This window comes from Anomaloglossus baeobatrachus, chromosome 4 (genome assembly GCF_048569485.1).
Source record: "Anomaloglossus baeobatrachus isolate aAnoBae1 chromosome 4, aAnoBae1.hap1, whole genome shotgun sequence".
NCBI classification, from domain to species: domain Eukaryota; kingdom Metazoa; phylum Chordata; class Amphibia; order Anura; family Aromobatidae; genus Anomaloglossus; species Anomaloglossus baeobatrachus.
In genome coordinates, this window is record NC_134356.1 from 308427307 (window position 1) to 308440591 (window position 13285).

The 13285-nt window shown below is 46.4% G+C and overlaps 1 protein-coding gene across 1 annotated transcript in view; it reads left to right on the forward strand.

Moving 5' to 3' along the window:
• NELL2 (neural EGFL like 2) overlaps positions 1 to 3100 on the forward strand; it is a 461689-nt gene extending 458589 nt beyond the window's left edge. Inside the window, exon 20 of the mRNA XM_075344966.1 lies at positions 2232 to 3100. Within this exon, the coding sequence (XP_075201081.1) occupies positions 2232 to 2282 (51 nt within the window). The 3' untranslated portion in view covers positions 2283 to 3100. The remainder of the gene's footprint in view (positions 1 to 2231) is intronic.
• The last annotated feature ends 10185 nt before the right edge of the window (positions 3101 to 13285 follow it).

Sequence of the window (13285 nt, forward strand, 5' to 3'; positions counted from 1 at the left end):
TTTAAATCACTAATTGTCCGGCAATATACAAATCATTATACAGAAAAATAAAAATGTTCTAATTCTTGGATTAGAAGGATATAAAATGGAGAAATTGCTATGTCGTTATGGGGTTGTTCATTACTTTGGTTGGTTAAAAAAAACAAACTGCTAAGTGCTGTGTAAAAATAAAAAGATGGCATATATACTCTTTATTTAAGGCTCAAAATTGGTTAGTCCTTAAAGGGGTTAAATTGAGGCCTTCTAGTTATACAGTGTTCTGGAGCACTGACCCAAATTTATGGCTCTCAAGTTAATAATAAATTAATTTAAAATAATATTTCTTTGCCAGAGTATTATCAAAATAAAAAATAAAGAAATAGTTAATCTGTGTTTTGAATTGATACCAACCTTTTTGGTAGGTTCTGTACATTTGCCTTTCCGGCCCCATATAGCGGTGCTTTGCTCCTTTTATAATGACATATATTAGCTTAATGTCAGAATTGAACATGAACGTTGCACATATGTCAGATGTAATATCTAATGGATTCTACTGCAGTATAGCGCAGAGCATTTCCTAACCGCTCCTTTTAATATGCAGAAAATAATTCACTCATACCAGTAATGCCAAGTATCCAGAGAAATTGATTCAAGTGAAGGTATCAGCAGAGATGACATTTTATTCCTTCATGTTTTATACATTACCTTTGATAGCATTTTAATGAATACACCATACTGGATATTAAAACATCAGTATCATCTAATAAATGACTCACTTTCATCCATATTATTTTCTTTTGTGCATACTGAGCTTTTTCAGTAGATTACGTTTAATGGTATTTGGACATCTCATTATACTCTTTGTCTGTACTTTATTCTTGTGGAAGGCGACACATTATTAGAGAGCAGCCCGTGTGCTACAGAGCACAGCAGAACATGTAATTTAAGGGAATCTGTCAGCAGGTTTTTGTTATGTAATCGGAGGACAGCAGGAAGTAGGGGTTAAGACACAGAATTCAGCGATGTGTCACAAGTCACCTCCTGGATGACCGCTGGTAGGCAGGTAGAAGATTTTCTGACGAGTCGAGACAGGTAATAGGATGACTGGCGACTGCTGGTAGGCAGGTAGCCAAGCCATTGACGAGTCGAGACAGGTAACCGGATGACTGGATACCGCTGTCAGGTAGCAGAGATACTGGCGAATCGAGACAGATGACTGCTGGTAGGAAAGTAGCAGAGGTTACTGACGAGTCGATACAGGTAATGGGATGACTGGAGACTGCTGGCAGGCAGGTAGCAGAGCTGTTGACGAGTCGAGACAGGTAACTGGATGGCTGGAAACTTCTTGCAGGTAGCAGAGATACTGACGAGTCGAGACAGGTAACAGGATGACTGAAGATTGCTGGTAGGCATGTATAGCAGTGTTACTGACCATAGGCAGAAGACAGATGAATCCTTATGCGTAACATGAAAGTCTGACAACCTCGGGAGCTGCACCAAACCAAAAGGGAAAGGGAGACAGAGGGTCCAAGGACCCAGGGCAGGTCACAGACAGGTCTCCAGAGTTCATCAGAAGCTAAAATGCAGCATAAAAAACTGACTGCAGCTCAGTTCCTCAAAACTCACTCAAACAGGGTTAGTCTCCATTAATACCCAGGCCCAGGTGTGAGTCCAAGAAGCCCTTAAAATGGCCAAGGCAGTTCATCAAATTGAAATGTGCCAGCTACTTGCACAGCCTGATGTGGAATGGTGCCTAAACCAGTGACAGAAGCGTAACAATCAATTCCAAGCAGTCTGGAATACCACATCTGTGTAGGAAGCAATTAGGGGGAAAAACACCCTGGTTTGATATTTTTAAGACTTTTTCTTAACAGAGCTAGTGGACTAATTTCACCCATGATTGATCCTATCACAACAGTCTACAAAAACTATAGCATTGTCATTGTCAGCTTGATGTTCTGTATTTGTCTGGCGCTCCTGAGCCTCAGTTTCATCAGTCATGCAGAGAGGTTTATGAAGTACTTCAGCAATTATACTATTCACATGTGAAGCTGTATGAAGAAAAGATAATTCCTTATTAGTATAGGGGGGAAAGACCTATCAAACCATATTATCGCTATTAGCAGTTGTCAAATCCCTTATGCTTTAAACTATCACTAATCTACAATGACAAGCTACTATATCACCAATGAGCAATTAGAACTTTATTGTATCATGTAAGATTTTAACCTTTGTTTCTTTTCCATCCACAGAATGGCCATATGTGTTGCTCAGTAGATCCACAGTGCCTTCAGGAGCTGTGAGGATGACCAACGGACTCCTACAGAAGGTTCTTGGATTAAGAATGTTTTACTCATAAAAGACCTGACACCAAATAAAAATGACATAATTTGAACTGATGTATTATAGTGTGCAGACAAATCTCCTGGTTCAAGAAGAAGTGATGACAGCCGGTATATGGAAGGTTTTACCTTTGATTTTGTTATACTTGAGGCCAAATATAGAACAGTTGCCACTGACCTTTTTGTGGAGGATATCCTTTGGGAATCTAGTACATGACCATGTTTTTTAAATGAAAGGATCAACCAAACATTTCATGTATTAAAACCAATGGAACTGTTCATGTATAAAGATGAATCTAAGCACCTTTTCATAAGATTTTATGCCAGCCATTGCTTGAAAATCATGGATTACCGGGAAAATAGTATTACACACATCTATTCTCATGTTTCGAAAAATCAAAAAAATAGAATGTGCCACCGCTCTGTGCACCAAGTCCTTGAACATGAACTTCAATGGCATATCTAATTGATCTTTGAAAGTTTCATCACTTTTCATCAACTGCACATAATTTTCTCACTGAAATATTTTATTACATATTGTAGAAAGTGTTTTTGCAAATGATAAAAAAGATTTAAGATATATCGTGTTATGGGCACCTCATACTACTCGGTAAACAAATATTTATGTACTGGCATGGTAAACAAATGTGTTTTGAAGGGAAATTTACCATCCATGTTTTCTTTTTCTTTATTTTTTGCACTTCTTATTTCTTGATTGGATTGGTTTAGTATACTCGTGTTCTTGTGAAGATTTAAATAAATGTTTCTCTTACATACGATTTTGGATTTTACTGTTTTATGTTTTTCTTTTATTCCTTACTTAACTATATTCAATCAAGATCAGAACGGTAGCTTCTCAACAACTATGTCATGTTACATAGTTTCACAAAAAAGACACATCCATCAAGTTCATACTTTGTTTGACCTAGAAGTCATCAAAACTTAAATCTATTGATAGATTTTGCTAGTTTAAGGCCCTGTCACACACAGAGATAAATCTGTGGTTTGCAGTGAAATTGTGGACAATCAGTGCCAGGTTTGTGGCTGTGTACAAATGGAACAATATGTCCATGATTTCACTGCAACCACAGATCTGCCAAAGATTTATCTCTGTGTGTGATGGGGCCTTTAGGATACTTTCACACTTCAGTCTTTTTACGTCAGTCACAATCCGTTGCCTTGAGAAAATACGGTATCCTGCAACATATTTTGCAGGATTCAGTTTTTTCCTCATAAACTTGTATTAACGATGGATTGCGACTGATGGCCCTGCGTTGCATCCGCCGTGCCACGGATCAGTTGTGGAATGACTGACCATCGGGCAGAAGGAACTGACTGTCAAATAACAAACAAACATCCTGCACGGATGATTCCAGGTGAGGACTTTAATGGTTCATATAGAACAGCAAATTATCCAGCAAATCACAGGCATTTTTTCTTAAAAAAATCTTCTTTATTGCTTACATTAAAATTTGTCACAGATGGTATCCAGCAGATAAAGGGTATAATCCATCCAATGCGTTTCAACACAATACAATGTCATAAAGTCTTATCCATGAATAAGACTTTATGACATTGTACTGTGTTGAAACGCGTTGGTTGGATTAGGATGAATTATACCCTTTATTTACTGGATACCATATGTGAAGAATTTTAATGTGAGCAATAAAGAAGAATTTTTTTAAGAAAAATGCCTGTGATCCGCTGGATAATTTGCTATTCTATATGAACTGACACTGTAACTTTTTTGGAGTGTCAAAAAAAGTCACTGTGCAGCATTCCGTCACAATCCGTCAAGAGGTATTATGGTTGTCTATGGTGCTGGATTATGCCGTAATCCGTCGCACGATGGAATCCAGTGCTGGATTCTGTCATTTGCTACTGAGCATGCCCAGTATGTACACAATCACATTGCAAGGCTCCAGATAGGCTTGATAGGAATAATCCACACACAATTTTAGCTATAACAACATTTGTTCTGCCCCTTTCTCTACAAACTGTCACAGATGGCCTATGAAAACACAGTAATAGGTCACCAAAATGTCTGGCACTCCCATTGGGCTGTCCCAAAAACAAATGGATCCTGACGGATCCGTCGTTACACGGATGCACAATGGATTTAACGGACACGACGGATCAGTTATTTCACAGGAATCCTGTGATCGGAATCCGCTGAAATAACACATCCGTTGCATTCGTTGACAGCTAAAAACCGACCAATCCGTTGTTCCGTCGCAACAACTGACCTGATGGATTTGAAACGACTGAAGTGTGAAAGTAACCTTAGATGACAAAACTAACTGAAAAATAATTCCAGCCCTGAAAGGGGACGTCAACAGGATCTATATATATAATTGCCTTATTCTGTCTGTCTGTCTGTCTGTCTGTCTGTCTTGCTCCAAAATTGTGTCCTTACGGTGACACAAAGCTGATTGGCCGCTGGGCTCGCCATGGCCCCGCCCCCCCGCACGGATTGGCCGCTCGCCCATGCTCCGCCCGCACACGGATTGGCCGGCCGCTCACCCAGGCTCCGCCCCCCACACGGATTGGCCTCTCGCCCCGGCCCGGCCACGCCCCGCCCCCCTCACGCAATGCATGCTCGCTCTGGCCCCGCACGCATTCCCCGAACCGACACGGAGCCACGACTCCCAGGTGAGTATTGTACCCCCGGGAGCCCACATCAGCGTACGCCGCCAACCCAGCCGACACATACCCTCTCATTGCTGGGGTTGCCGCCGTATGCTGGTGTGGGCTCCCGTGCGAGCGGGGGACGGGATACGCTGGTAACCATGGTAGCATAGTTACCAGCGCATCAAGGTCCTGCAGCGGCGGAACATACACACACGCACACACATAACAACACACACACACACACACATCAGATCACACTCACTCACACACACATCACATCGCATCCACACACTCACAACATCCTGGGATATCGCTTGCTTCTCGGCGGCGATACTGTGGAGTGACCTTCCAGGACCTGCCGGAGGATCACATGGCCAGAAGCATGTGATGTCTCCGGATGTTGTGAGTGTGAGCGCGTATGTGCGATATTGTCAGTGTGTGTGTGAGTGTGTTCTGATGTGTGAGTGTGTGTGTGTGAGTGTATGCGATCGGATCTGTGAGTGTCGGCAGAGGAGCACGGCGTGCTGGGGGAGGCTGGGAGGAGAGAGGCTGATCCTGGGGAAGGCTGGGAGGGGGAGGCTGATGCTGGGGGAGGCTGGAAGGAGAGAGGCTGATGCTGGGGTAGGCTGATGCTGGGGTAGGCTGATGCTGGGGTAGGCTGGGAGGGTGTAGGCTGATGCAGGGGTAGGCTGATGCTGGGGGAGGCTGGGAGGGTGTAGGCTGATGCTGGGGGAGGCTGAGAGGAGAGAGGCTGATGCTGGGGGAGGCTGGGAGGAGAGAGGCTGATGCTGGGGGAGGCTGGCAGGGGGAGGCTGATGCTGGGGGAGACTGGGAGGAGGGAGGCTGGGAGTAGAGAGGCTGAGGCTGGGGAAGGCTGGGAGGGGGAGGCTGATGCTGGGGGAGGCTGGGAGGAGAGAGGCTGATGCTGGGGGAGGCTGGGAAGAGAGTGGCTGATGCTGGGGGAGGCTGGGAGGCGAGAGGCTGATGCTGGGGGAGGCTGGGAGGGGGAGGCTGATGCTGGGGGAGGCTGGGAGGCGGAGGCTGATGCTGGGGGAGACTGGGAGGAGGGAGGCTGGGAGGGGGGAGGCTGAGAGAAGAGAGGCTGATGCTGAGGGAGGCTGAGGTGGGAGGAGAGAGGCTGATGCTGGGGACAGAGAGGCTGATGCTGGGAGGAGAGAGGCTGATGCTGGGAGGAGAGAGGCTGATGCTGGGAGGAGAGAGGCTGATGCTGGGGGCAGAGAGGCTGATGCTGGGGGCAGAGAGGCTGATGCTGGTGCAGCATGGGGGATGGAGCACGATGGGGGGTGCGCAGCATGGGGGATGGAGCACGATGGGGAGTGCGCAGCATGGGGGATGGAGCACATTTGGGAGTGCGCAGCATGGCGGATGGAGCACGTTTGGGAGTGCGCAGCATGGCGGATGGACCACGTTTGGGAGTGCGCAGCATGGCGGATGGAGCACGTTTGGGAGTGCGCAGCATGGCGGATGGAGCACGATGGGGGCTGCGCAGCATGGGTGATGGAGCACGATGGGAGGTGCACACCTCCCCCCAACACACACACACACAGACAACACACCACACACACACACTGGGAACCACAAACACCGCCCTACACAGACACCCACACACACAGACAACGCTGCACACACACAACACCCAACACACAAACACCGCGGCATACATAAATATACGCACATACCACGCAACACACACACATTGCACAAAACATACCTCCCCCAAAACACACCACACCCACACAAACCGCGCAACACACACACACACAACGCTACAGACACACAGCGCTCCACAAACAACGCAACACACGTAACACACATACAACAACGCTCTCACCCCCCGCCACACCCAGACAACACCCAGAACATGTTAGGTCCAGAAATATTTGGACAGTGACACAATTTTCGCGAGTTGGGCTCTGCATGCCACCACATTGGATTTGAAATGAAACCTCTACAACAGAATTCAAGTCCAGATTGTAACGTTTAATTTGAAGGTTTGAACAAAAATATCTGATAGAAATTGTAGGAATTGTACACATTTCTTTACAAACACTCCACATTTTAGGAGGTCAAAAGTAATTGGACAAATAAACCAAACCCAAACAAAATATTTTTATTTTCAATATTTTGTTGCGAATCCTTTGGAGGCAATCACTGCCTTAAGTCTGGAACCCATGGACATCACCAAACGCTGGGTTTCCTCCTTCTTAATGCTTTGCCTGGCCGTTACAGCCGCAGCCTTCAGGTCTTGCTTGTTTGTGGGTCTTTCCGTCTTAAGTCTGGATTTGAGCAAGTGAAATGCATGCTCAATTGGGTTAAGATCTGGTGATTGACTTGGCCATTGCAGAATGTTCCACTTTTTTGCACTCATGAACTCCTGGGTAGCTTTAGCTGTATGCTTGGGGTCATTGTCCATCTGTACTATGAAGCGCCGTCCGATCAACTTTGCGGCATTTGGCTGAATCTGGGCTGAAAGTATATCCCGGTACACTTCAGAATTCATCCGGCTACTCTTGTCTGCTGTTATGTCATCAATAAACACAAGTGACCCAGTGCCATTGAAAGCCATGCATGCCCATGCCATCACGTTGCCTCCACCATGTTTTATAAAAAAGCAAAAAGAAAATATCATTACTTACAGCAAGATGGAATTGCAGCTGTATATTGCTCAGGCCAAAAGACTACTACTACTCCAGCAGGATACAGCTAAACCCCCACTAGGTGGAGGCAACACAGGTGCAGGTGGAGCCATTCACACGCACTTCCAAATATGGAGGAGGTGATGGCTGGATGGTAAAACTGCACACTGGTGGCTTGCATAGAGCACTGTTCACACTAGCAGACGCACAGTCACAAACCCGCAGCCTATTAGGTGACGCCCATACTATTAGATCAGGCGGGCTGCCAAGCCGTACCCCCACTGCGCGCTACGTAGGGACAGAAACTCTGATAGCAAGGCCTAACAAAAAGGGGCCTGGCTGTATCCTGTACAAAAAAGTTTTTGAGGTTTTTTGTTAGCGTTATGGCCATAAGACGTAAGCCTACAACCCTCGTCACGGGAACCTCATGCTTGTAGGTCCCTACACTACATATGATATAAAAAAGCAAAAAGAAAATATCATTACTTACAGCAAGATGGAATTGCAGCTGTATATTGCTCAGGCCAAAAGACTACTACTACTCCAGCAGGATACAGCTAAACCCCCACTAGGTGGAGGCAACACAGGTGCAGGTGGAGCCATTCACACGCACTTCCAAATATGGAGGAGGTGATGGCTGGATGGTAAAACTGCACACTGGTGGCTTGCATAGAGCACTGTTCACACTAGCAGACGCACAGTCACAAACCCGCAGCCTATTAGGTGACGCCCATACTATTAGATCAGGCGGGCTGCCAAGCCGTACCCCCACTGCGCGCTACGTAGGGACAGAAACTCTGATAGCAAGGCCTAACAAAAAGGGGCCTGGCTTTATCCTGTACAAAAAAGTTTTTGAGGTTTTTTGTTAGCGTTATGGCCATAAGACGTAAGCCTACAACCCTCGTCACGGGAACCTCATGCTTGTAGGTCCCTACACTACATATGATATAAAAAAGCAAAAAGAAAATATCATTACTTACAGCAAGATGGAATTGCAGCTGTATATTGCTCAGGCCAAAAGACTACTACTACTCCAGCAGGATACAGCTAAACCCCCACTAGGTGGAGGCAACACAGGTGCAGGTGGAGCCATTCACACGCACTTCCAAATATGGAGGAGGTGATGGCTGGATGGTAAAACTGCACACTGGTGGCTTGCATAGAGCACTGTTCACACTAGCAGACGCACAGTCACAAACCCGCAGCCTATTAGGTGACGCCCATACTATTAGATCAGGCGGGCTGCCAAGCCGTACCCCCACTGCGCGCTACATAGGGACAGAAACTCTGATAGCAAGGCCTAACAAAAAGGGGCCTGGCTGTATCCTGTACAAAAAAGTTTTTGAGGTTTTTTGTTAGCGTTATGGCCATAAGACGTAAGCCTACAACCCTCGTCACGGGAACCTCATGCTTGTAGGTCCCTACACTACATATGATATAAAAAAGCAAAAAGAAAATATCATTACTTACAGCAAGATGGAATTGCAGCTGTATATTGCTCAGGCCAAAAGACTACTACTACTCCAGCAGGATACAGCTAAACCCCCACTAGGTGGAGGCAACACAGGTGCAGGTGGAGCCAATCACACACACTTCCAAATATGGAGGAGGTGATGGCTGGATGGTAAAACTGCACACTGGTGGCTTGCATAGAGCACTGTTCACACTAGCAGACGCACAGTCACAAACCCGCAGCCTATTAGGTGACGCCCATACTATTAGATCAGGCGGGCTGCCAAGCCGTACCCCCACTGCGCGCTACGTAGGGACAGAAACTCTGATAGCAAGGCCTAACAAAAAGGGGCCTGGCTGTATCCTGTACAAAAAAGTTTTTGAGGTTTTTTGTTAGCGTTATGGCCATAAGACGTAAGCCTACAACCCTCGTCACGGGAACCTCATGCTTGTAGGTCCCTACACTACATATGATATAAAAAAGCAAAAAGAAAATATCATTACTTACAGCAAGATGGAATTGCAGCTGTATATTGCTCAGGCCAAAAGACTACTACTACTCCAGCAGGATACAGCTAAACCCCCACTAGGTGGAGGCAACACAGGTGCAGGTGGAGCCATTCACACGCACTTCCAAATATGGAGGAGGTGATGGCTGGATGGTAAAACTGCACACTGGTGGCTTGCATAGAGCACTGTTCACACTAGCAGACGCACAGTCACAAACCCGCAGCCTATTAGGTGATGCCCATACTATTAGATCAGGCGGGCTGCCAAGCCGTACCCCCACTGCGCGCTACGTAGGGACAGAAACTCTGATAGCAAGGCCTAACAAAAAGGGGTCTGGCTGTATCCTGTACAAAAAAGTTTTTGAGGTTTTTTGTTAGCGTTATGGCCATAAGACGTAAGCCTACAACCCTCGTCACGGGAACCTCATGCTTGTAGGTCCCTACACTACATATGATATAAAAAAGCAAAAAGAAAATATCATTACTTACAGCAAGATGGAATTGCAGCTGTATATTGCTCAGGCCAAAAGACTACTACTACTCCAGCAGGATACAGCTAAACCCCCACTAGGTGGAGGCAACACAGGTGCAGGTGGAGCCATTCACACGCACTTCCAAATATGGAGGAGGTGATGGCTGGATGGTAAAACTGCACACTGGTGGCTTGCATAGAGCACTGTTCACACTAGCAGACGCACAGTCACAAACCCGCAGCCTATTAGGTGACGCCCATACTATTAGATCAGGCGGGCTGCCAAGCCGTACCCCCACTGCGCGCTACGTAGGGACAGAAACTCTGATAGCAAGGCCTAACAAAAAGGGGCCTGGCTGTATCCTGTACAAAAAAGTTTTTGAGGTTTTTTGTTAGCGTTATGGCCATAAGACGTAAGCCTACAACCCTCGTCACGGGAACCTCATGCTTGTAGGTCCCTACACTACATATGATATAAAAAAGCAAAAAGAAAATATCATTACTTACAGCAAGATGGAATTGCAGCTGTATATTGCTCAGGCCAAAAGACTACTACTACTCCAGCAGGATACAGCTAAACCCCCACTAGGTGGAGGCAACACAGGTGCAGGTGGAGCCATTCACACGCACTTCCAAATATGGAGGAGGTGATGGCTGGATGGTAAAACTGCACACTGGTGGCTTGCATAGAGCACTGTTCACACTAGCAGACGCACAGTCACAAACCCGCAGCCTATTAGGTGACGCCCATACTATTAGATCAGGCGGGCTGCCAAGCCGTACCCCCACTGCGCGCTACGTAGGGACAGAAACTCTGATAGCAAGGCCTAACAAAAAGGGGCCTGGCTTTATCCTGTACAAAAAAGTTTTTGAGGTTTTTTGTTAGCGTTATGGCCATAAGACGTAAGCCTACAACCCTCGTCACGGGAACCTCATGCTTGTAGGTCCCTACACTACATATGATATAAAAAAGCAAAAAGAAAATATCATTACTTACAGCAAGATGGAATTGCAGCTGTATATTGCTCAGGCCAAAAGACTACTACTACTCCAGCAGGATACAGCTAAACCCCCACTAGGTGGAGGCAACACAGGTGCAGGTGGAGCCATTCACACGCACTTCCAAATATGGAGGAGGTGATGGCTGGATGGTAAAACTGCACACTGGTGGCTTGCATAGAGCACTGTTCACACTAGCAGACGCACAGTCACAAACCCGCAGCCTATTAGGTGACGCCCATACTATTAGATCAGGCGGGCTGCCAAGCCGTACCCCCACTGCGCGCTACGTAGGGACAGAAACTCTGATAGCAAGGCCTAACAAAAAGGGGCCTGGCTGTATCCTGTACAAAAAAGTTTTTGAGGTTTTTTGTTAGCGTTATGGCCATAAGACGTAAGCCTACAACCCTCGTCACGGGAACCTCATGCTTGTAGGTCCCTACACTACATATGATATAAAAAAGCAAAAAGAAAATATCATTACTTACAGCAAGATGGAATTGCAGCTGTATATTGCTCAGGCCAAAAGACTACTACTACTCCAGCAGGATACAGCTAAACCCCCACTAGGTGGAGGCAACACAGGTGCAGGTGGAGCCATTCACACGCACTTCCAAATATGGAGGAGGTGATGGCTGGATGGTAAAACTGCACACTGGTGGCTTGCATAGAGCACTGTTCACACTAGCAGACGCACAGTCACAAACCCGCAGCCTATTAGGTGACGCCCATACTATTAGATCAGGCGGGCTGCCAAGCCGTACCCCCACTGCGCGCTACGTAGGGACAGAAACTCTGATAGCAAGGCCTAACAAAAAGGGGTCTGGCTGTATCCTGTACAAAAAAGTTTTTGAGGTTTTTTGTTAGCGTTATGGCCATAAGACGTAAGCCTACAACCCTCGTCACGGGAACCTCATGCTTGTAGGTCCCTACACTACATATGATATAAAAAAGCAAAAAGAAAATATCATTACTTACAGCAAGATGGAATTGCAGCTGTATATTGCTCAGGCCAAAAGACTACTACTACTCCAGCAGGATACAGCTAAACCCCCACTAGGTGGAGGCAACACAGGTGCAGGTGGAGCCATTCACACGCACTTCCAAATATGGAGGAGGTGATGGCTGGATGGTAAAACTGCACACTGGTGGCTTGCATAGAGCACTGTTCACACTAGCAGACGCACAGTCACAAACCCGCAGCCTATTAGGTGACGCCCATACTATTAGATCAGGCGGGCTGCCAAGCCGTACCCCCACTGCGCGCTACGTAGGGACAGAAACTCTGATAGCAAGGCCTAACAAAAAGGGGCCTGGCTTTATCCTGTACAAAAAAGTTTTTGAGGTTTTTTGTTAGCGTTATGGCCATAAGACGTAAGCCTACAACCCTCGTCACGGGAACCTCATGCTTGTAGGTCCCTACACTACATATGATATAAAAAAGCAAAAAGAAAATATCATTACTTACAGCAAGATGGAATTGCAGCTGTATATTGCTCAGGCCAAAAGACTACTACTACTCCAGCAGGATACAGCTAAACCCCCACTAGGTGGAGGCAACACAGGTGCAGGTGGAGCCATTCACACGCACTTCCAAATATGGAGGAGGTGATGGCTGGATGGTAAAACTGCACACTGGTGGCTTGCATAGAGCACTGTTCACACTAGCAGACGCACAGTCACAAACCCGCAGCCTATTAGGTGACGCCCATACTATTAGATCAGGCGGGCTGCCAAGCCGTACCCCCACTGCGCGCTACGTAGGGACAGAAACTCTGATAGCAAGGCCTAACAAAAAGGGGCCTGGCTGTATCCTGTACAAAAAAGTTTTTGAGGTTTTTTGTTAGCGTTATGGCCATAAGACGTAAGCCTACAACCCTCGTCACGGGAACCTCATGCTTGTAGGTCCCTACACTACATATGATATAAAAAAGCAAAAAGAAAATATCATTACTTACAGCAAGATGGAATTGCAGCTGTATATTGCTCAGGCCAAAAGACTACTACTACTCCAGCAGGATACAGCTAAACCCCCACTAGGTGGAGGCAACACAGGTGCAGGTGGAGCCATTCACACGCACTTCCAAATATGGAGGAGGTGATGGCTGGATGGTAAAACTGCACACTGGTGGCTTGCATAGAGCACTGTTCACACTAGCAGACGCACAGTCAGTAATGATATTTTCTTTTTGCACTTTTGCAGCCATCACCTCCTCCATATTTGGAAGTGCGTGTGAATGGCTC